This window comes from Thyridium curvatum (genome assembly GCF_004353045.1).
Source record: "Thyridium curvatum strain D216 chromosome Unknown NODE_119_length_83333_cov_84.680492, whole genome shotgun sequence".
Lineage (NCBI taxonomy): Eukaryota > Fungi > Ascomycota > Sordariomycetes > Thyridiales > Thyridiaceae > Thyridium > Thyridium curvatum.
In genome coordinates, this window is record NW_022156874.1 from 33,369 (window position 1) to 56,219 (window position 22,851).

At 57.0% G+C, this 22,851-nt stretch overlaps 11 protein-coding genes across 11 annotated transcripts; 7 read left to right on the forward strand and 4 right to left on the reverse strand.

Moving 5' to 3' along the window:
• Positions 1-602: 602 nt before the first annotated feature.
• Positions 603-3,840, forward strand: E0L32_011793 (uncharacterized protein; the record flags this gene model as incomplete). Its single annotated transcript, XM_031134562.1, has 5 exons — positions 603-620; positions 704-866; positions 935-1,978; positions 2,035-3,710; positions 3,787-3,840. The coding sequence occupies 5 exons, from the start codon at positions 603-605 to the stop codon at positions 3,838-3,840; spliced, it is 2,955 nt and encodes a 984-aa protein (XP_031000006.1).
• Positions 3,841-4,492: 652 nt separating this feature from the next.
• On the reverse strand, positions 4,493-5,680 carry E0L32_011794 (uncharacterized protein; the record flags this gene model as incomplete). The annotated part of the gene is made up of 1 exon (XM_031134563.1): positions 4,493-5,680. One exon carries the CDS (start codon positions 5,678-5,680, stop codon positions 4,493-4,495), a length of 1,188 nt encoding a protein of 395 aa, XP_031000007.1.
• A 1,147-nt stretch (positions 5,681-6,827) lies between these two features.
• On the forward strand, positions 6,828-8,381 carry E0L32_011795 (uncharacterized protein; the record flags this gene model as incomplete). Its single annotated transcript, XM_031134564.1, has 1 exon — positions 6,828-8,381. One exon carries the CDS (start codon positions 6,828-6,830, stop codon positions 8,379-8,381), a length of 1,554 nt encoding a protein of 517 aa, XP_031000008.1.
• An 842-nt stretch (positions 8,382-9,223) lies between these two features.
• On the forward strand, positions 9,224-10,750 carry E0L32_011796 (uncharacterized protein; the record flags this gene model as incomplete). The annotated part of the gene is made up of 1 exon (XM_031134565.1): positions 9,224-10,750. The coding sequence occupies one exon, from the start codon at positions 9,224-9,226 to the stop codon at positions 10,748-10,750; it is 1,527 nt and encodes a 508-aa protein (XP_031000009.1).
• A 740-nt stretch (positions 10,751-11,490) lies between these two features.
• E0L32_011797 (uncharacterized protein) lies at positions 11,491-12,495 on the forward strand (the record flags this gene model as incomplete). The annotated part of the gene is made up of 1 exon (XM_031134566.1): positions 11,491-12,495. One exon carries the CDS (start codon positions 11,491-11,493, stop codon positions 12,493-12,495), a length of 1,005 nt encoding a protein of 334 aa, XP_031000010.1.
• A 1,292-nt stretch (positions 12,496-13,787) lies between these two features.
• Positions 13,788-14,582, forward strand: E0L32_011798 (uncharacterized protein; the record flags this gene model as incomplete). The annotated part of the gene is made up of 1 exon (XM_031134567.1): positions 13,788-14,582. One exon carries the CDS (start codon positions 13,788-13,790, stop codon positions 14,580-14,582), a length of 795 nt encoding a protein of 264 aa, XP_031000011.1.
• Positions 14,583-14,938: 356 nt separating this feature from the next.
• On the reverse strand, positions 14,939-16,039 carry E0L32_011799 (uncharacterized protein; the record flags this gene model as incomplete). Its single annotated transcript, XM_031134568.1, has 1 exon — positions 14,939-16,039. One exon carries the CDS (start codon positions 16,037-16,039, stop codon positions 14,939-14,941), a length of 1,101 nt encoding a protein of 366 aa, XP_031000012.1.
• Positions 16,040-16,946: 907 nt separating this feature from the next.
• E0L32_011800 (uncharacterized protein) lies at positions 16,947-18,078 on the forward strand (the record flags this gene model as incomplete). Its single annotated transcript, XM_031134570.1, has 2 exons — positions 16,947-17,662; positions 17,799-18,078. The coding sequence occupies 2 exons, from the start codon at positions 16,947-16,949 to the stop codon at positions 18,076-18,078; spliced, it is 996 nt and encodes a 331-aa protein (XP_031000013.1).
• Positions 18,079-18,779: 701 nt separating this feature from the next.
• On the forward strand, positions 18,780-19,274 carry E0L32_011801 (uncharacterized protein; the record flags this gene model as incomplete). The annotated part of the gene is made up of 1 exon (XM_031134571.1): positions 18,780-19,274. One exon carries the CDS (start codon positions 18,780-18,782, stop codon positions 19,272-19,274), a length of 495 nt encoding a protein of 164 aa, XP_031000014.1.
• A 177-nt stretch (positions 19,275-19,451) lies between these two features.
• E0L32_011802 (uncharacterized protein) lies at positions 19,452-20,372 on the reverse strand (the record flags this gene model as incomplete). The annotated part of the gene is made up of 1 exon (XM_031134572.1): positions 19,452-20,372. The coding sequence occupies one exon, from the start codon at positions 20,370-20,372 to the stop codon at positions 19,452-19,454; it is 921 nt and encodes a 306-aa protein (XP_031000015.1).
• Positions 20,373-20,726: 354 nt separating this feature from the next.
• On the reverse strand, positions 20,727-22,439 carry E0L32_011803 (uncharacterized protein; the record flags this gene model as incomplete). The annotated part of the gene is made up of 5 exons (XM_031134573.1): positions 20,727-21,263; positions 21,319-21,548; positions 21,611-21,978; positions 22,026-22,142; positions 22,213-22,439. The coding sequence occupies 5 exons, from the start codon at positions 22,437-22,439 to the stop codon at positions 20,727-20,729; spliced, it is 1,479 nt and encodes a 492-aa protein (XP_031000016.1).
• Between the last annotated feature and the right edge of the window lie 412 nt (positions 22,440-22,851).

The window sequence follows — 22,851 nt, forward strand, 5'->3', positions numbered from 1 at the left end:
TGACGGAGAGGATAACGCAGGTAAGCTTTGCCTCAGTGCCGCAAAATTGTGGCCCATCACCAAAAAGATGTCATACAGGCCAGCCAGACAAAGGGCCGCCACCACCAAAAATCAAGGGTCTCCACTCAAAATCGCCCCCAAAGCATGTGAAGATGTGGCTGCCGTCACTAAAACGGTATGGGGTCATGCTGGTGTGGCGTCGTGGCTTGACCCATGCATCCCTCTTCCTGAAACAAAAACGCACGGGCCATGCTGTCTCCATCGCAACGGCAAAGTAAACAAACGTTGGCGGTTGAGCATCGAAATAACCCGACCCTGGCTCGTGTACACAGCCCAGCCTGCAGCACAAGGAACGCATCTGCGGCACAACTCTGGCTCGCATTGGACTGCACCACCCCGTGCAACCCCGTCCCATGCCCGAAACAGTCTCCCCAATCGGGGCAAGAGCGTAAATACATATCCATTATCGCTAACCTATTGTTCGGTCTTCAACCTTCACCACGACTCCATCCACATCGTCCGCGTCTGGGGCAACGCTCCTTGCTTCTTACTTTCTGTTCCAGCTTGTCCTTCGCCCTCTTCGACGACCGCCGCCGCCCATCATGGACTCAGAGAACGGGGTATGTACATTCTGTCCATGAAGAGCTACCTGCATGTCCTCCGCAACGCATCCATACTGACCCAGACACCCTCCACAACACAGGGAACCCGCCCGATGTCATCGCTCTCGAGACTCAAGCCTCCCTCCGTCAGCGCCGCGGCCGCGCTGCAAGAGGTCTCAGAATCGCAAAAGAACGTCAGAATACCGCAGCCGTCCCAATTGCCAACCGGCTTGACTGGCCTCAAGCGCCAGTTCCCCGACCAGCGTACGTGGTGGTGAATTCATTGCACGCGAGTTATTGCCTGCTGGACGCGGTCTAACCTTGACATCTAGCATCCCGACAGCCCGAAGCGAAACGTAAGACGACCAACGACCGAGCAGGAGACTTTGGCGCGCGCTCCATCGGTCCCGCCGCCGCCGCCGGTTCCAACATCAGGCCCGCCCCCAAGGGCATGAGCCTCGCCAACCTCAACAACCCAGGACCTACACACTCCCGCCAGCTATCCAATGCTTCACGGCCGCCCTCGACGAGCAACTATGGCAAGAGCGTTGGCTACGGCGCGCGACCCCTCACATCGCATGGCGACAGGCCGCAGACCTCCATGTCCTTCAGCAAGTCTACCAACGGCAGAGCGCGATCGCATACCCGCACAAGGCCTGTGACGGCAATGGCCAATCATGTCGTGGAGGATGAGCCAGTCGCTGGCAAGCAGCAGAATGGTACGATGCCACCGCCATCTTTCTTTCAGCCATCTCAATCCAGAGCCGGACCGCTTCCAGTGAGGAAGTCCCGAGCAAGATTCTCTCAGTCTCTTTCATCAATTTCTATTCCAACTTCACCCACCCCTAGAAAAAGCTCTCTCAGCAGTCTTGTCGGTCGTATGGACCGGTTTCACATCGACGAACAACAGGCAGATCAGCAAGCAATCAATGGAAAACAAGTGATTCCAGAGAAAGACAATCAGGTACAGCCACAGCAACAGCAAGCTGCTGTTTCACTCAGCAACGTCACCGTGCGCTCCAGACGCAAAGAGGAAGAGAATCCCCTGGCTCCCACAGACCAAGAGGTTCAAGCAGACCCAGTGGTGCCGCCGCCTAGAACACCCGTCCGAGTTGTCAGAAAGGCAATGTCGGACTTTGAATCAGCCCTGAATGTTGCACTCACACCCAGAACTGTCGCTGCTTCTCCTTCTCCTACCAAGTCAACTCAGCCCTTTCTGACCAAGGAATCTAACTTGCGCGGCTTCACAGCATGGGACGTCGACGAGCGATTGCACGAAGTCGAGGCCCAATTCAAGGCTATGAAGGAGGTCATGCATGGCTCACTAACCGACCGCAAAGCGATGGAGGACGTCATCGAGCTGGCGAAGACGAGAGGTAAGATTTTGCTAACAACGTGGAGGACCTAATGTCGTGGCTGACGAAAGGACCAGCGAATGACATGGAGCGAGAACGTGATCAACTGAACCAAAGAAACTCATCTCTACAATCGGAGCTGAATGAATTAAGGCTTCAAGTCCACTCACTGACCCTAGATCTCGAAACGGAACGGAGAAGTCACCAGTTCGATGTCGAAGGGCGGAGTCGAGAGCATCAGCATGAGCTGAACGAGCTAAGGAGAGAACTCAAAGATGAGACTGAGCGGGCGCAGAGAGGACACCGCGAAGCTCTGGAGGCCCTCGAGAGACATTACCGTGCCGAGCTGGATGACGAGCGAAGCCAGAAGTCCAAAGAAGTGGACGACCTGCGTACGAGGCTCGACTCCGAACAACAAGATCTGCACCTGGCTCTGCAGGGCAAAGACCGGGAAATGCAAACCATGCAAAGCCAGATCGAGATGCTCAAGCGTGACCTTGAGCAAGAGCAGCTGGCCAAGAAGAACCTCCAGCAGAAGTTCGCCGAGCTGTCCACGACCAACATGACACTGGAGGACCGCGGCCGTGCCCTCCGCGCACAGATTGAGTTCTTGGAATCTGACAGCAAGCAGCAATCCGACTCATTCGCCAGCATGGAAGCCAGGCTGCAGGAGGCCCTCAAGATCGCCGAGGAGGCGCGCCAGAAGCTCATCAAGGAGGAGACGGAGCGACGGGTGCTTTTCAACAAGTACCAGGAGCTCAAGGGAAACATCCGGGTCATGTGCCGTGTACGGCCAGTGATTGACAGCTCCGAGGGCGAGGAGGCCAAGCTTCTGTTCCCCGATCTCAAGACGTCAGCACAGATCGACGTGACGGGACCGGAAGAGAAGAGCAGTCTTGGTGTCGTGAGCCGGAAAACAATTCCTTTCGAGTTCGACCGAGTCTTCACGCCATCGGTGCAGAACGAGGATGTCTTTGGCGAGATTTCCCAGCTCGTGCAGAGCGCTCTCGACGGCTACAACGTGTGCATTTTCTGCTACGGCCAAACAGGTTCAGGAAAGACGTACACCATGTCCTCCGCCGATGGCATGATCCCGAGGGCGACGCACATGATCTACGACACCATCACCCAGCTCAAGGAGAAGTCGTGGAGCTACACGATGGAGGGCAGCTTTGTGGAGGTGTACAACGAGGAGCTCAACGACCTGCTCACGTCCAGCAGGGAGTCGGACCCGAAGAGGAAGCTCGAGATCAGGCACGACGACGCGCGCAAGTCGACGACCGTCGTCAACTGCAAGACGGTGCGGCTCGACTCGCCCGGCATGGTGGAGACGATGCTGGCGCAGGCGCAGAACAACCGGTCCGTGGCCGCAACAAAGGCCAACGAGCGCTCGTCGCGCTCGCACTCGGTCTTCATCCTGCGGCTGACGGGCGAGAACGCGGCGACGGGCGAGCGGTGCGAGGGCACGCTCAACCTCGTGGACCTGGCGGGCTCGGAGCGGCTCAAGCACTCGCAGGCCGAGGGCGAGCGCATGCGCGAGACGCAGAACATCAACAAGAGCCTGGCCTGCCTGGGCGACGTCATCGAGGCGCTGGGCCGCGGGTCCGGGCACGTGCCGTACCGCAACTCGAAGCTCACGCACCTGCTGCAGTACTCGCTCGGGGGCAACTCCAAGACGCTCATGTTTGTCATGGTGAGCCCGCTCGAGGCGCACCTCAAGGAGACGATTACGAGCTTGAGGTTTGCAACCAAGGTATGTCTTTTGATCCCTTTGCTTGTATGATGAGGAAAGATGAGAGCATGCGCTAAAAATTTGACCTCTTCCCCAGGTGCACAATACGCATATTGGCACGGCCAAGTCGACCAAGAAGCTGAAGGAGTAGAGGCGCCGTGGCTCTTGATGATATTTGATGTTGTTTTTTTCTTGTTGTTCTTAGAACGCATCGCACTTAATGATACCAACGAAAGTGTACTTTTTTCACATCGAAAGATGGTTATCTGCCCCCGCGAGCCTGGGAGATAGGGTGTTCTGGATTCTCTGTTTGGCAGCCCTTGCTTGGGCAGAGTTTGGTACTACCACAATGCCTACAGACGCGAGATTTCATAGCTTGCTTTTGTTTGACAGGTGGAGAGAGTAGGAACGGAGGAGGGACGGGGTTCTGGCGTTGGAGAGATTGACGTCTTTGGTGTTGCGTAGTATTGTCTATCTAGGTCTCCGCGAGGGAATTGAGAATGGTTGTATATGGAAAACATGCATGCTTTTTGTCACGTGTTGGCTGCTGCATCGGGTGTGGCTAGATTGAGCCTGATTATCAACAACTACATATGACTCCTCAAGACACAGTCGAGACCATGGTGATGGGATTATCTGGTTCTGGTTCTAGGGAGGTGGTGCAACGCGTAATGTTCAGAACTTGCTAGTTCTGCTATTTCCATGGTTCTGTCGAAGTGAAAGACTAATTACACTTGAGCAAGTTGCGTCTCTTTGGACACTTTCAAGACATTGCAATCATCTACGCCATGCCAAACTTTAAATCAACAATAACCTTCGACGACGATGGGTGATGATCCCAGCGACGACGGATGCAGGAGGGAGACGCCTCGGGCCAGCAATTTTCCCAGCGGCGAGCCGCGGCAGATTGATTGGGTGCGATCTGTAGCTTCTCTGAGAGTGTTCTTGGCTAGGGATGCTGCCTTGTTCGAGGCCCAAAAGAAGAGGATGGCGGATCTCTCCATGCGCCACCTGCCGCAAGAGCCGCCTCTGCCGGTGACGACTGGCGCCAAGGGCCCTGCGAAGCAGGCTGCGATAGATGTCTCTGTCTCTATGGTTGAACGAGTGATCCCGCGAGTGAAAACACTCTTCAGCAGAATTGGCCAAGAGGATGAGAAGGACGAGCAGGAAAAGAAGGGGGCAAAGATCGCCGAGAACCGACGCCTACTCACGGACCTGCCTCGCGAAATGCTGCTCAACATCATGTTTTTCCTGCACCCCGAGGAACTGTTCCTGCTGCAGCGGACCTCGAGCGCCTGAGGCTGCTCTGGCGGACGGCGCCGAACAGGGACCTCGTACGGGCGCTGCGCTGCCCGCACGTCCTCGAGGACGAGTGCACCCTCCTCAGCCCCTTTGGAAACAGCCACTGCTGCTGCGTCAGCCCGCCGCTGGCAGACAAGGAAGCGCCCGCCAACACCACCGCCACCACCAGCACCACGACGCACGCAGCCGGCGTGGCCTGCCAAAGGGTCCCCTGCTGCGCCCACGAGCTCATCGTGTTCCCGAGCTCGCACCGACGACGACGACAGTTCCTCGAGGGCGGCGAGCTCGCGCACAACCTCCGGTGCCGCGTCTGCGGCGGCCACTACAGCTGGGACCGGGACGGGGAGGAGGGCTGGGTCACGCTCGAGTACAGGCGGGACGCCGCTGTGGCCGGCGGGCCGGTCTGCTGGGAGTGGGCGAAGCTGCTCGACCCGGAGTCGCTGGCGGTCGTGGGCGACGACGAGGCCCGGCACGTGGCGTGGTGCCCGGACGAGCGGTGCGCTGCGAGGGCCGTGTGGGCGAAGCACGGGCGGCTGCTGAGGGAGGCGCTCGGGTATCGGGCTGGGGATGTTGAGCTTCGGTTCTGAGTCCGGCGGCGTGGTGTGCATGGGCATGGCTCGCTGGAGGGGGCTCAGAGGACGAGAATCAGGTATCGCATGTGGTTGGGAACTTTGTCGGTTACTGGGCATTGGTTATGAGGTTTTGTGTTTGTTGTGAGGCATTGGTAGGAGATGGGTTACGATGAGGGCAACTAGTGATTGGTTAGGATACCCAAGGGCTGGCCACGGTTGGTGATAGTTCCCAAGAGTGAGGGCAGTGAAAGGGACACATTTATCAATTTTTGGGTTATTAGATTACTCAAGAATTAACTGCCGGGACTGGTTGTTTGTTGTTTGCATTCGCCCTGCATGTGACATTGAAACAACAGGCTTGCCGGACCGGGATACTTAAACGGTGCGTTTGGTGGTTTAGTTGAAAGACCCTATGTACGTTTCGGCTGAGCCTGCCACATGTGTGCCCTGAAGTGTCTCTACTTTCTGTGGTGCATTTCGAAAGATGCTCGACCAAAAGACCTTTAGTAACCTTAGTATATATACATATCACATATTGTGGCAGTGAATTGACCTATCAATTCACTATTCGGGGACACTTCAGATTTTCGTCAATAGCTTTGTCAGACAATAGCAAAGTGACAACAATAGTGAATTGAAAGCTTCAGGTGTCTTTAAATTTCAGCCTGCTCCCTCGATCCTCTTCCCTCTTCCCTTTTCTTTTCCACCACACTTCCACCCAACTTCGAAGATCTCGATTCCAAGTCTTCACCTCGTTCAATCCCAAAGCTCAACGGCTTCTTAAAGGCGTTGCCTATCAAGTATCGTCTGCAAGGAGATTCATACAGCTTCTTTTAGTATCGAAACGAGAGTCACAACACCGTATCCACTGAAGAGCTACATTTACTCCTTTCACTGTTCTCGAACTCGGATACCTGCCACATACATTGGCTTTCCAATAACCCGGACGTTATTCTCAGCGATCTGTTCTGAATGTCAACAAAGCTACCTTGCTGCAACCCCAGGCTATTCTGTCTTTAGCCCGCAGAGTCCGTCCGACCAGAAATTACGATTTCCGAGTTTCGGCATTCTGACATCTTCTCGGATTCTCCTCACCATCATCTCAGAACTTCCCAACTCTTTCCTCACAGAACAGTACTGATATTTGTCAGTGAGCCTATTTCTCTTCAAAGGTTCACTTTGCAACACACGCTGGCCTCTACGACACTAGAAGCCTTCAGTTTGCTCGAAAGTTCGATTACATTCTTCAAAAAAGAACGCAACAATGGGTTCCAGTATGAGCCTGGAGAAGCCAGCCGCGCTCGACCGTGTCTTCGCCAGAGCGGAGACCGCCACTGCCCACAAGCGACCCGCCACCGACGACGACGTTTCTCTCGCGACCCCCCCTACCAAGCGCCGTCGTCTCTCAGCCGAGGAAGATACGGCCGTGATCAAAGACATCTTGGCCATTGGTGGCATAAGCACCGCCAGCAAGCGAGGTGCTCCGGATGACAACGACGAGATCGAAGATCGACCTCCAAAATGTGCAAGAACTGAGAGCCAGGAGGAGCTGTGTGAGGACTACGACACCGAGGAGAAAGAAAAGCGCTGTCGAATCACCGAGCTGCCACAAGAGCTGCAGCTATCGATCATGAAACTTCTGGAACCCGAGGATCTCTTCCTTCTCCAGAGAACCTGCCGAACTTTCTTTCACATGTCATTCGACAGGGCCTTCAGCCAGTACTTTGAGGAGAAACTCTTCCAATTTAGCTACCCAACGTGGAGAACCTCTTTTTGGAAACCAGTCCTTGACCAAGACAAGATAGCTCCGCTCATCCAGGCTGATAGGTTCTGTCAGACCTGCCGACAAGCCCGCAGCACAGGATTGGTCAACAAGAAACGAAAGCGCCTTCTTGAGAAGGTGATATACTGCTCCGGCTGCCGCAAGAAACACCCAGAGCTTCTCTTTTCGTCGATACAACGAGCAGCACCATGGTGGAAGAGAAGATGTATCGGTCGGGAGGGCCATATTCAGCTCTGTGTCCACCAGACCCTGAGCTGGGAAAAGATTGAGGAGCTCAGAGGCTTGGGTGGCGAGAGCCACACCATCAAATGCAACTACTGCGAGAATCAAAATATCTTTCAGCTCCGCCATCCAGCTTTGAGATCTTGGGTCACTTACAACAACGTAGGCACAGTACTACCTGTCACTTCTTGGCAAACGCCGGAGTACATCCATATCTCGACGGAATTTCCCGTTTTCCGCTACGAGGCGGACCGAGAAATAGATCTTGAAGGTCTCAAGTCTATCTGGCGCCACCACTCCAAACATTTCTGGCTCAAACGGATTACCTGCCCGCACATCGATCTAGAAAGCGACCAGCTATTGGCGCCTTTCGGAGCTGCAGGGTGCGCCTGTCTTGGAGCAACTCCAGGACACAGAGAGAGGCATGAGGATCGACCTTATTGCTGTGCATGCCAGGGTGAAGCCGAGCCCGGACGAGTTGGCAAGCTGATGCCTCGCTTCAACACATCTCACTTGTACTGCTGCAGCTGCTGCAAAGCTTCATACTCATGGCATAGGGAAGGCGACTGGGTTTGTCTCACTGTGGACAGGTCCATAAGCCTTGGAAACGGGCCAGCTTCTGAGCGCTGGCTGACACAGATAGTACCGGAGTCCTACTCGATAACAGATGCCAAGTCCACCAGGCACGTCACATGGTGCGTCGACGAGTCTTGCGCCACGAGGGAGAGATGGACAGCCGTTGGGAGGTTGCTGCGCGATATGGCTAGTAAGGAGAGAGTTATGAAACTGATGGGTAGATATCAGGGGAACTGAAAGTCGAGGGATCTCAGAACTCAATTCGTGAGAGCAGGGATCTTATTGAGCCGGGGGGGGGGGGGGGCATTGAGCTCAGCTTTGGACTCGCACCATGAACAAAGGTGCTTTGAGCTGCTTGGTTGCGGAGATTGTACGGGGCATTTCGCCCTGCCTGCACTTTAGGCTAGTGAATTGTTCCTTTGTCGCATCTTCAAATCACAGGTAGATAGGACTATGGGAAAGAAAGGAAGCAAAAAGGGTTTGCTTGGGGCTGTGGCTGTCGAGGCAAAACTGGTACTCTGCGCAATTAGCATGGGATAGACGGAATTCAAAATTTGATGGCACAATGGGACAAGCGATTTTGATGATGAACACGGCCTTCTGCTGGCCCAGGGCGATCAAAGGCTATTGCTTTGAGCTGTTCTATAAATACATTGACTTGAAAACTTCTTTGGCCCCATGATCAACGGTTTGTACAAAGGGAGTTGCTTAGCTAAAGGCCCAAAGCACTGTGCAACCACAAGAGACTTGACTGAAAGAGAGGTGTGGCGGTTGTTAACTGGCCCTTTGTCATTAAACAACCCTGGTCACTGTTCTTTGTCAGGCAGACAATGCTTTCCACTATTCTTTCACAAACCTGCCCACCAATTCCAATCACTTGTGGACGACGCTCTTCTTTCGAGTATCATATTGGGATTTTCCTTAAAACCAAATCGCTTGCGACATTCACCACAACCAAGCCTTTTGAGTTGCGTCCGTAATTACATAACGGACCGTCGTCCCCTTTCAAGACCCCCATCCCTGACTTTGCCTCAGCACTCAACTATTCCGCTAGCAGTTTCATCGCTTCGACTCCAGCCATGGAGACCCAACCCGACCAGACTGCACCCATGGTGCTCGATAGCATCCCCGCTCAAGCCAATACCACCATGAAGAAGAAGGAGAAGAAGAACCAGCGTGCTTCCCCAGACGTTGAAGACGACGTCGCTGTCGAACCCCCCTCTACAAAGCGACCTCGACTTGAGCACTCTGAGTATCCTCAGTCGGCCATTGCAACCACGGACGAGACGCCACCAGCCCCTCACAAGGGAACCAAGACAGACGACGAACCCTGCCTCCTTCTGCAGCTGCCGCAGGAGCTTCTATTGAGGATCATGGCGGCCATGGACCCTGAGGAGCGATATCTCTTCAGGCAGGCCTCTAGGACCGCATTTTACATCGAATATTATGACCGCCCTGATGAGGACATTGACCGGGACCAGGTCGCGAAGCTGCTTCAGGCAGACCATCTCTGCGACAGCTGCCGGCGCGTCCGAGAAGTCGTCCCCGTCCAGGCCGTCAAAGACGACCTGGTCGAGAGCCTGCTGTACTGCTCTGAATGCCAGACGAAACACAGCCGGATCCAATTCACGGCCTGGCAGCGTTCCAGGCCGGCCCGGGAGCGGATCTGCATCTCCCACATAGGCCGGGTCCGGATGTGCCCCCACCTGTCCTTGGGGTGGGAGGACATCGTATATGGGCGACGGTGTCATCCCCTCCACCGCATTGAGTTAACAAAGTGCCCATATTGCAACCCGAAGCTCGTCGCGCAGAGCGCAATCATGAAGACTTCCAGTGGGCCCTCCGATCGTAACAACTCGGTCAAGATACAAACCTGGGTCCGGATGTTCCGCCACAGCCGGCACGAGCCGATCGACCTGGACACCCTGAAGAAGCTCTGGCGCGCCTTTCCGCGCAAGGAAACGCTCAGCGGGATCGTTTGCCCGCACATCGACATAGAGAGCGACCAACTGTTGTCGTGCTTCGGCGGCTACTCCTGCGGCTGCCTGGGCCTGCCCCCGGAACCCTGCCACGGCGCCCCCGTCCCTTGGTGCTGCGCGTGCGCCAAGCTGGGCGGCAACGGAGAGCCGGGCAAGCTGATGGACGTGCTGCGCGACGAGGAGGGATTTCTCCACGTCAACTCGATGCACAGGTACCGGTGCGGGGCGTGCAGGACGTGGATCCGGTGGGCCCGGGACGGGGACTGGGTCATGCTGTGGTGCGAGCGCGAGATGAAGACGGGCAACCCGAGCGAGACGGAATGGCTCCAGGCGATGGACCCCGGGACCTGGTCCTCGGCCAAGGACGAGGAGACCAAGCACTTGACGTGGTGCCCCGACGCCTCGTGCGCCGTCGGGGAGCGGTGGGCCTTCTTCCGCGCGCTGCTGGACCAGGCCGAGCGGCTTCGCCACGGCAGGGAGGGCGAGCTGAAGGCTTTCTGCGGCTCTGACGAGGAGGAGCAGATGCATTCTCGCGATTGTGCCTCGGAGGGCGACGAAGACGAGGAAGCTGATGCTAGGCCGTTAGATCCGTCTAGGATCCCGTTAGTCCGGCTGTTATTTATGTAGACGCATATTGTTTCTTTATCTTTATTAAGTGTGAGAGTAGGTAACTAGATAGGAATGTATTATTACGAGAGCGTGCTAGTCTTGGCTGTGAAGTTGAGAGATGTTATATTTCAGCATGGGTGATGGCCTGGACGGAATACCAATTCCTTTCTCGGAAGCATAATGAACTGGCTGGTGTTATATTGCACACTAGAGTTAAAATGTTAAGAGGGAGGAACAAGACTATTTTATGGTGATTTCGGACAGATAAATTCAACTTGATGATCCTTTGGTCATCACGTCTTTGATGGATGCAAGTCGTTGTTGGAGCTCGCCTAACTGTACACAGTGTACAGGGATCGTTAGTGGGTCCTGCAGGCGTCTGGGGCGACCCCTGGCGCTAATTTGAGACAGCCGAGCCCCCGAGTGCGCCCCCCACCAACCAACCGACTGCCTGAACTCTGACGACACATCAATGGAATCAGTGAATGCCCTTGTTCTCCGGCTTTGTTCCAAGTCCAACATCCACCATTGTTGGTGCACAACCTCTCTTTGTTGTCCTTTGCATTTGCATCATCATCATCAATAAGGTCCTTTATGATATTCATCCTGTACTTTCGAGAGACTTTACCCCCATACGTATTAAAGGAGCCAGACCTGCCGGCGCGTGAGACACGCGAGGGCACGAAATCCCACCTTGGATATGCGACAACCGCCCTGATCCAAACGAATCTCATTTCGCGCAAAGAAAAAGAAGCACAATGACCGTACACGGTCTCTCCAACTCCCGCTGGGCGGCCTCCTCGCCCTACAGGACGCACTCTCTCCCGCCGTCCAACCGCCTCGACGTCCCCCGCACCACCACCTCCGGCAACCCCTCTCCGCGATCCGACGGCTCTCCGCCTGACACCATCAACACCACAACCACCACCGGCAGCGCCCCTCCCCAGCGGCCCCTACCAAACTACATCACCGCTGCCGCCCTGCCGCCGGCCGCCGAGCTGGCGCGCTACACCAAGATCGTGCGGCGGCTCAAGTGGAAGCTGCCCTTCCTGGCCGCGGGCTACCAGCAGGCCGTGGCCCTCGCCTCGGCCTCGGCCAACCACAACAGCTCCCCGCCCGACCGACACGGCGGCGGCGAGGCCGAGCTCATGTTCAAGCTCGACTTCTTCGAGTACTACATGCTGTGCGAGCGCGCGCTGGTGCACCTGCTGTCGGTGTACGGCCTGGCGCCGGAGCGCGGGACCAGCCCCGTGCACCGGTACCACGCGGCCGTGCTGGAGGCGCTGGACGACGAGGCGAACCCGCTGCACGGGGCGCTGGGCCGCGGGGAGGTGCGGCGGCAGCTCGCGCGGGCCAAGGACCTGCGGAACCGGTGGAAGAACGCCGACGCCGATGCGACTGCTCCTCCGGAGGGAGAGGGGCGGGAGGGCGTCATCATCGCCGCCAACAACAACGGCGTGAACGGCGGGGTGCAGCAGCAGCAGCCGTACTTCAAGACGGCGCTGCAGAGGGAGAGGGACCGGCGGGAGGCGGCGAGGCCGTCGCTGGAGAGCTACGACCTGGAGAACATCCTGCAGACGATCTTTGCCGGGTTCGATGCGGCGTATGTCATCGCGGAGGGGTATGTGGCTGAGCTGAAGAGCAAGCGTGAGGGCGAGGGAGCGGGCGCGGGTGCCGGACAGGAGGAGGGCGAGGTGCCTATGGATGGCCTGGAAGAGCAGTGGGATTTCATGGTCGATGCTATGGATTGGGAGGCTGTCTGAGGAGCATTCTGGAGACGATGGGCGTGTGTCTCTTTCTTCTGGGACTTTAGCGACGGAGTTATCGGGGGGTTTCATGATCATTGATGGCGTTTGGGGATAGATATTCGAGCCTTGGGGCTGTGAGGGCATCCAGCAGAGATGCTCCTACAATAGCATAGATCACCAGCGACATGGGGACTGTTTTCTTCACTCGTCACATCTCACGAACCTTGCGCCAGTCCCTTTTCAGTGTTTTTTTTATTACAAATAATTCTATGTCACTTCATCTGTCACTCCTCGTACTTTATCGACGTGTACCTGAGATAATCCGACTCATCCAGCAAATGCTGCAGGGGCCGGCCAGTCCCTGTCGATGAAGGGCAGCTCCTCCGGTCCTGATCGTCGACCAGCCTGGCTTTCATTTTTCAAAAAGACAGTGCATTCGATGTGAGTTTTTGTGAAGATGTCAATTGAGACCCCTTTGCTAGCTTGCTTCCTTTAGGGGTGGTGAGCTTATGCTTGATCTCGTCAATGCCATTTGCTTGATGCCAATTGGTAGTGGATGGTGCCTGTAAGCACACCCTTTAATTGAGTGATCGCCCTCTAATTAATGGGCCAGAAATAACCTAAAGTGACCGCCTGGATCTGGAGTTGGATGAGACATGTCTCGTTTTCACACAATCACACAATCACACAACCACACAATCACACAAGCACACTCTCGCACAACTCACCCATCCAGACATTTCTGGGGCTTGCTTCCTCAAAGTGCCACAGCATCAGCTCCTTTGACAGCCAGTAACTGTCACTTCACCTGAGTCTCCCTCAGCTCATGCGCAAAAGCAGGCCTTCCTCTTTGCTTGTCCAGCGTGCGCGAGCTGGAAATCAAATCTGACAGGGGCCTTCCTTGGCCATCACGTGCGGTCCTCGGGAGAATCGCTGACCCTTTTTCGACGGGCTTCCATTCGGTGATTTTCGGACATTCATTGAAGCCATCATCACTCATCACTCATCATCCCCTTCCGCCTCGACTCACCCCCAACACAGCTGCAATCGAGCACCATGCCTTGAACCGACCAGCCTTCTTATATGGTTTATAAAGATCAATCTCACACAGAATCCTGACCAGCCGGCGCCCCGGATTGAGACTGGACCGACAAGGGTCCCCCCTCCTCCCTTCAGCGCATGCGCCTCGCGCCAAATCTGCCGCAGCCCACATCCCTGCTCATGCCCATTTGAGCCTCTCTTGGCCTGGCAAGCGCCCCGTCTGCCCACTGTCCCATCCGGCCGGCACCACAACAGACCAAGAGACCATGTTCGACTCCAACCCGAACCTGGTCCAGGACCCCATGCCGGGCACCGCCGCCTCGCGCGCCACCCCGCTCGTCCTCTTCCACGACGGCGGCGGCACCGTCTTCAGCTACTACCTGCTCGAGGACCTCGGCCGCCCCGTCTACGGCATCGCCAACCCGCGCTTCTACTCGGGCGAGCCCTGGGAGGGCGGGCTGCCCGAGATGGCCCGCCACTACATCGGCTACATCCGCGAGGCCGTCCCGCCGGGCCCCGTCCTCGTCGGCGGCTGGTCCCTCGGCGGGCTGCTGGCGCTCGAGGTCGCCGGCCAGCTCGAGCGGGACCGCGACTACGCCGTCGCCGGCATCCTCATGGTCGACAGCATCTGCCCGCTCAAGTGGCAGCACATCGACGTGCCCATCGTCTCGCGCAAGCTCGAGTGGTCGCCGTCCACCAAGGAGGAGACGCGCGTCGCCGTGACGCGCTGCTTCGAGCAGGCCGGCCGCATGGCCCTCGCCTACCGGCCGCCCGCCTTCCGGGAGGCGCCCCCGCCCGCGATCCTGCTGCGCGCCCTGGAGCCCGTGCCCGTGCCGGCCTCCGAGGACGGCGGCGGCGGCGGCGGCCTGGGCATGCTGCGCGTCGACGTGCACCGCACCGACCCGCGGCTGGGCTGGGACGAGTACAGGAAGGACCTGTTCTACCGGATAGACGACATCCGGGGCCACCACTTTAGCATCTTCACCTTTGAGAACCTGGGCGACGTGCACGAGAAGATGGTCGACGCGTGTCGGACGCTGGAGGAGTTGTCGGATCTCTAGACGTGCGTACGCGGGATAGGACGGGACGGGATAAGGTGTCATGTCATATGACCATGGTGGATGGAATGCGGTCGTGAAGCTTTTTTTCGGCCTGTTTTCTTGGGATGATATCACGCGCTAGACGGGGTGTTCCATAGGAAGGGACCCTGCTTATGACCGGACTGAATGCATTTCCGATTTAGAGGGGGGGATACTACTTTTGATATACAAGTAGACCATTGTTTTCACGGAATGAGATCTATATATTTTACGATCCAACGCTCGAATGATGCTATTCTATATCATCCCCTCGCTCCCTCCTCCAAGAGGTGACTATCCATCCACCCATCCACCCATCCACCCATCCACACAAAACATCACAGGTCCGCCCTCGCAGGCTCCCCAGCCCACGCCCTCCGGATCACCTCCCGGATCAGCTTCTGCTCCACCTCGCGCGGGTTCCAGTACGGGTTCCCGGCAGCCAGCTCGGCGGCCCGGTCGATGTCGGCCTCCTTCATCCCGAACGCCGCCAGGCTGCGCTCCACGCCCAGCCTGTCCAGCAGCAGGTTCAGCCCGCGGATGGCGTCCCCCTCGCTGCCGGGCAGCGCCTCGGCCAGCTTCTGCGCCGCGGCAGGGATTCGGGGCAGGTTGTACGCCAGCGCGTGCGGCAGCACGATGGTGTGCGTCTCGGCGTGCGGCAGGCCGAAGCTGCCGCCCAGCGTGTGGCAGAGCTTGTGGTGCAGCGACATGCCCACGCTGCCGAGGCACGTGCCGCACAGCCAGGCGCCGTACAGCGCCGCCGCCCGCAGCGGCCGCGAGGCCGGGTCTGCGGCGAGGCCGGGCAGGCTCGAGGACAGCGCACGGACCCCTTCCTGCGCCAGCAGGCCGACGACGGGGTTGCCGTTCTGCGCGTACAGCGCCTCGACGGCGTGCGCGACGGCGTTGACGCCGCTCGTCGCCGTCAGCCCGGCGGGCAGGGTCAGCGTCAGGTCGACGTCGTAGATGACGGTGCCGGGCCGGATCTCGGGCGCCGACCGCGTGACCTTGCGCCCGTCGGCCGTCTCGCCCAGGATGGGCGTCACCTCGCTGCCGGCGTAGGTCGTCGGCACGGCGACGTGGTAGAGCCCCGTGCGCACGCTGACGGCCTTGCCGAGGCCGATGGTGCTGCCGCCGCCGACGGAGACGAGGCAGTCCGCGCCCGCGGCGCGGGCTGCCTCGACGGCGCGCTCCGTCACGGCGACGGGCGTGTGCATCGTCGCCTCGGCGAAGAGGCCCGCCGGCGCGATGCCGCGCCCCGCGTCGTCCGCGAGGAGGATGCGCTCCAGCTCGTCGGCCTGCGCCGTCTGGTACGGCGTGGAGAGCAGCAGGGGCCGCGAGAGGCCCAGCCGGGCGAGCTCCTCGGGCAGCTTGGCGACGGTGCCGCTGCCGAAGATGACCCGCGCCGGGCTGGCGGTGTATACGAACGAGTCCATGTCCATGGTGGAGTGACCGGGGGAGGGTCCAAGTTGAAAGATGTTTGTACAGTTGATGTGCAATATCTTGGGGGTGGTGGGTGCGCCCCTTGCTACCGAAGTTGTTGTACACGCGAGAGAGGCTGCAGTGGTAATAGACCTGATAGCAAATGGTCCCTCACGGTTGTGACGACTTTCCTACACAGCCATCCGATTTTGACCAGAGGACTAAATTAGGTAGAGCTGATTGACGATAGATCCAGCATCCCCGGCTATGACAAGACGAGGGACTGACTGGAGATGGAAGATCCCGTCACTGATCATGCATACCTCGCTCGGAAGGATTTCCGACCACGGCGCCAAGACCATTGGAATCGTGGCATTTCTCCGACGACTCGTTTGTAAGCGATGACAACGACTATAAACGACGCCCCTAACGGGTTACTAAACTCCAACACTCTTGTAGAATAAGGCGGGAAATTCATTATACAGGTGGGGAGGCTAGGCGCTAGGTTGGAAAGCCCGCAACTAATGGCAACGGGGCGGGCTTCCGGCTGTGGGACGTCCTTTCGGATATGGTTTTTGCCGTTGCCAGCACCCAATGTCATCAATACGCAATGCCGCAGGCACCGTCCCTTTCTCCATTGGGGAACAGCATGTTGCAAATCGACCAGACATACATTAGACTAGAAAGCACATGATATTGTGGTTGTTCATCGTTCGGTCCATCATCCCATATTGCACCTCCTAGTGATGCCAAGGCTTTGAACACCACCAGTGAAGACAGTTGGTGTGAGCGAACACTCCAGTAGACACAAAATCATAATCATATAAGCAAACGATAGATGTCAGAGTAGGCCGACCGCTCGACCGGAACATCTACGACTGGCAACACACATACATACCAAGATCCAGCCACAAAACAAACATCACCATGGGCAGCTCCCCCCAGCAGCCGGTCCTCAAGGACCTCACCATCGACAACATCACCGAGAACGTCCAGGCCATCAACGCCGGCTGCGACGACCGCCGCGCCCGGTTCCTCCTCGAGCGCCTCGTCGTGCACCTGCACGACTTTGCGCGCGAGACCCGCCTCAACACGGCCGAGTGGGAGGCCGCCGTCGGCTTCCTCACGGCCGTGGGCCAGGCCTGCACCGACGTGCGCCAGGAGTTCATCCTGCTCTCCGACGTGCTCGGCCTCTCGCTGCTCGTCGACGCCATCGACCACCCCAAGCCGCCCGCGTCGACAGAGGGCACCGTCCTGGGGCCCTTCCACTCGCACGAGGCCCGGGAGCTCGACAACGGCGCGCTCATCTCGCACGACGCCGAGGGCGAGCCCATGCTCGTGGTCTGCTCCGTGCGCGACACCAGCGGCCGGCCCGTCGCGGGGGCCAGGGTCGACGTCTGGGAGACCGACTCCAAGGGCTTCTACGACGTGCAGTACGCGGACCGCGACGGGCCCGACTGCCGGGCCGTGCTGACGACCGACGACGCCGGCGTGTTCCACTGCAGGGCCATCGTGCCCGTGCCGTATCCCATCCCCAGCGACGGGCCCGTCGGGAAGCTGCTCGGCAAGCTGAAGAGGCATCCGTACCGGCCGAGCCACTTCCACTTCATGTTTGACAAGCCCGGGTACGACAGGCTGATCACGTACGTGAATCCCATTCTATTATTGCTCCCTCTTGTTGTCAAGGATATTATTGCTCCCTCTTGTTGTCAAGGATATTATTGCTCCCTCTTGTTGTCAAGGAGGGACATAAACCTTGCTGACTCGATCTGTTCCCAGTGCGCTGTACCTGCGCGGAGACCCCTACGAGCGCTCAGACGCCGTATTCGGCGTCAAGGAGTCGTTGGTGGTCGATCTCGAGACGGTCTCGGATGTAGAGGGCTTCGCAGAAAAGTACGGAGTGCCGCCGTCGACCAGGCTGATGAGGTACGACTTTGTCCTCGTCAGCGACGAGGAAACGGCAGCGCTTCGAGACAGGCTGGCCCGCGAGGCATTACAGAAAGTCGGGGCAGACGACTTGGAGGTTGTCGATGGTCTGGTAGTGCCCAGTCTTGATTAGGTTTCGAAGAGTACGGCACAGAATGGAGTTGAAGCCGCCATAGGGGCGAGCTTGTCACCCCTTGCGTGCATATTATTGGCCAAGTCGGCGTTTCCAAGAGAATATTTAAGGATATTCCCAACCTCGCTAGCTGGATTCTACTCACACTTTCACTCGGGTGTAAGTTGCTCGCCCATTATAACAAAAAAACCATGTGAGGCTTACAAGATGGTACTTCTACACCTGCATAGACCCCAACAGGACAGACCAGATTCAGATATGATATCTTTGGCCATCCTGTTCTCTGATAAATACTTTCTTACTATCCGCCGTGTGTCAAGTTCTACTTTAGTATCACGTAGCTTTACTTGTAGTTTCTCTGACCTGAATTCTATCATCTGTATATAGGACTAGGGGTTCAGCCACACTGGTGGGGCATGTCAAGCCAAGGGCGCGATAGGCGAAACTGTGAGACTAGAAGCTTCTTTATCAACCACAACGTTCCACCTACGATCAGCGTATTTCTCTTTTGCCAATGTGCCTCAGGCGGATTCATCCTATAAAGACTGACATTTCCCTTGCACCTGAAAAAAGACAAAAAAAGACGTACTTGAAGCAACTATTCACCTTTCAAATTCTCCAGCTCTACGCTCCCACCCGTCGAAGTTCTATGAATTCCAGGCCAACTAGGATCACAGTGCGCCGCCATCGCTGACGCCGAAATGGCAGCTGGGGAAGTCACCTTCCGGAGCCATCGACCAGGCGACATTGGCTGGGTCATCTACAGACACGGCGTTCTGTACTGCGACAAATGGGGATGGGACCCGCGCTTCGAGGGCCTGGTCGCCAGGATCATGGCCACGTTCCTCGACAACTATGACCCCGACGCCGAAAGGGGGTTCATCGCGGAACAAGACGGCAAGATCCTGGGGTGTATTTTCGTTGTCAAGGAGCCCGGAACGGAGGCCTGTGCGAGACTGCGGGTATTGCTTGTTGAGCCGGAAGCGAGAGGCCTTGGGCTCGGAAAACAACTTGTGCAAAAGTCTGTCGATTTTGCCCGGGAGAAGAACTACAAGAAAGTGATTCTCTCGACCCAGAGCGTCCTGACCCCTGCGAGGCAGCTATACACCAAGATCGGCTTCAAGCGATTGTACGAGGAGACGGGGCACTTTACGACACCAGAGTCCAAGGGAGAAGTCTGGGAACTGGAGCTTTGAAGTATCCAAGTTTGGGTGCGTACCTGAGATCCGGAGAATGAGACAAGCAACTTGTTCCATATATATTTTCTTGCTTGCTTCTCGGCAACCACTCTTGCGGCAGTTCCCCGATATCAACAGTGGAAGGTACCATCCTATCCGATTCCTACGTCTTGGTAGCTCAGACTCGTCTCTACCTCAGCGGCGAGTTGCTAGAATTAGCTTGCATGGCCAGCATCCATCAACCTGGTTCGTTCCAACCGCATCGGCCCAATCCTGCAATAGCTTATCCAATTCACTAGACTTGGGAAAGGCCATTGATTGAATATGCTCTTTGATCTGGTCGAGACCCATCCTGAAGCCCCAACCTTCCTCATACTCGAACGATTCGACATCGTTAGGGCCCGTATATAGCGGTTCCCCGAGGTGCATGCCCGGCGGTACCATGTCCGGGAAGCCCTCTTTCCCGAGGTTGATATGGATCCTCTTCGCCCCCGGGACCCAGTGCTCTTCGTCCAGCGGGGCAACATTGTACATCACGCCTGCTCGCTCCAGGACGCGAAGCAGACGCTCCGGGTCCTCGGCCTTGCTGAGGTGTGCCCTGGAGCCGGCCTGGACGGAGCGGGTGTACAGATCCTGGAGGGCCGGGTCTTCAAACTGTGCACCCCCGATGAGACAGCAAACAAAAGTGCCGCCGGGCCGCAGCTGCCTCGCCACGGCGTCCATGGCCGCTTTCTGATCGCAGAAGTGGAACATGGTGCTGGCGAAGACCATGTCTATGCTGGCGGGCTCGATGTCGTCGGCCTCCTCGGCCCTGGAGACGCGGTAGCTGAAGCCATCGCCGCCGAGGCGTGGGCGGATGATGTCGATGTTCCCCGGCGCGATGTCTGAGAGAATGACGTGCCTGAACTTGCCCCGGAGATTGGCGGCATAAGGTGCGATGCCGGCGCCTATGTCGTGCACGGTGTCAAACTTTCCGCCATGCTCTTCGTGGTATTTGAATATGCGGTCGAAGAACTTGTCCGGGGCTCTGGGGCGTCCTTTGAGGTAGTTGTCCCAGAACGCCTCGTCCTGGGAGTAAATCCCTGGTTGTGGTTTGTTTGATGCAGATGCCGACATAGTCATGGATAGTTGGGGGAGGCAGTCCGGTTCTGTTTTCAACTGCACAGTCTGTCACTCATTTCATGGAATACCTGGGGGATTACAGGTTAGTTTTGGAGGACGGGCCAGTCCTCTCTCCAACTGCCAAGCATGCCAGCTTACGGCTCGTTTGTGGGCCCTGTTTGTAAGACAGTCGCATGTGATCACCACTTGGATCAGCACTAAGTCTAGAGTAGTGTTGGCACGTAAACACTAGGTTCGGAATGGTGAGAAGGATCTCGGACTTTTCTATCTAGTCAAACTTTTTGTCATCTCAAGGCCTGCGTCGTGCATTCACTTGAGGAGATGAGTATGATACCAGAGCAAACCCCTCTATCGCTTAATGGGCCACTTCCTCAGAACGATATGCAGCGCTATGTAAGCCAAGACACCCGTGAAGCACAGACCGCTGATGACACCGAAGCCCATGAGGTACTTGGGGGCATCCTTCGAAGGGAAGAGGTAGGCGCCGTAGATCTGGGCGAGGTTGCCCATGGCGTTGACGAAGGCGAGCGTGATGGCGCGGACCTCCTTGCTGGCGCCCGAGAACGAGGAGGACGTGTAGGAGAGGGCGAGGCCGTTGGACGCCCAGAGGCCCGAGGCCATGATGACGAGGAGCGCGTACCGGGCCTTGAGGCTGTACACCGCGCAGATGACGACGGAGCAGAGCATGGCGACGGTCATCCAGCAGCCGAGGACCAGGCCGCGCTTCTGGGGGATGCGGTCCATGAAGTAGCCCGTGACGGCGGTGCAGACAAAGGCAGCGACGTAGATGGGGATGGTCATGTACTGTGCCATATGGGAGGTGTAGCCGAGACCTTGGACGAGCGTGGGATAGAAGTACGACAATGTGGAGGATCCGACGATGGCCTGAGAGACCTGATTAGTATGGACTATATTTCAGAACATCAGAGTCCGAACTCACCATGTAGCCGACGACAAAGATCCAGGTCCTCCAGTTGCCGAGGGCCAGCTTCAGGGCCTCCAAATGAGATGGAGTGTGCTGATCCTCAGAATCCTGGGCATCATTGTCGTGGAGAAGTCTCTGGATAGCCAACTCTCGCTCCCGTGCGGAGAACTTCTTGGTGTTGGCGGGGAAGTCGAGCAGGATGAAGCCTGCGAGGATGGACACAGCAGCAGTGCCTGTTGAGAGAACTAGGTTAGAATGGCGCAAGTTCATGTATAAAGAACAGAGTCCTCAAAGGCTAGACACTTACAGACACCCTCAACAATGAACAGCCAGCGCCAACCGCGAAGGCCATGAGCACCTTCGAGGCCCTCCGTGATGGCACCGCCAAGTAGGCCACCGAAGGCGCCGGACAGAATGGCTGCTGAGATGTAGACCGCAAAGCGCTTGGACTGCTCGGCCTTCTTGTACCACGAGGAAAGGGTCAAGAGCACACCGGGGGCGAACCCAGCCTCGAGGATGCCGACTACCACACGCAGGCCGACGAGAGCTTCATAGCTGTGGATGAAAGCCATGCCGACAGTGACGCAGCCCCATAGGAACATGATCGTGGGAAGGAAACGGCTGGGTCGGGTACGGGCAAGAACCATGCTGCGGTCAATTGTGAGTTTGGCTGGACTAAAACAGTTGAAGTTGTTGAGAGACGTTGGGTGTTCTATACGTACTTAGAAGGAACTTCAAAAACGACGTAGCCGACGAAGAAGACAACAAGTGTGACGGAGTATTGGTTCGAGTCCATGCCGAGGTCTGCGGTCATGCCAGCAACCTTGGCATTGCCGATGCTATGGAAGACGAAAGTCAGAAACCGGTCAATGGCCCAAGGTTGAGAGCAACAAATGTCGGACCACTTACTTGGTGCGATCCATGTACGACCAGAGATACATGAGGAAGATCATGGGGAGTAGGTACATGTCGATCTTGCGAACAAGCTTCTTCTCTTCCTCAGTATCGGGGACATAGCCGTTGGTCGACACAGGCTCGGCAGCCTTGTCGCTGTCAGGACTCTCGAGGTCATCCTTGCACGGCATCTCGAGGTGCTCTGATTCGTGTTGCTTGGACTGGGGGAGGTAAGAGGCCATTTTGAAAGATGGAACGCAAAGTCACAAGGCTCTGGCTGCTCAATATCTGCTCCTGGGTCTGATGATCGGGCAAGAGAAAGATGGATGGCCGAAAGCAAAGGGTTGCAGTCCGGAGTATGACGAGGACAAGACATGAGACTTGGAGAAAGGATGGATGATCCCGCCTATTATAGTCCAGCCTCGCGATAATATTTCATGGTACTACGCCGTACATCTCCGCATTGCCCCGGAAGAGGAGAGTTCCAAGTTCTCGGATGGGATGATGGCGATGGGGCGAAAAATGAGATGGGGTCTTGCGCTTAGACTTCTGTGTGGGTTGCATCTGGGGTCCCGGGGTCGTCCCATGCCTCTAGTTCGACTATTTTAGTCTCTCGAATCGACGTAAACCTTGAGGGACTCACAAATCTTGTGG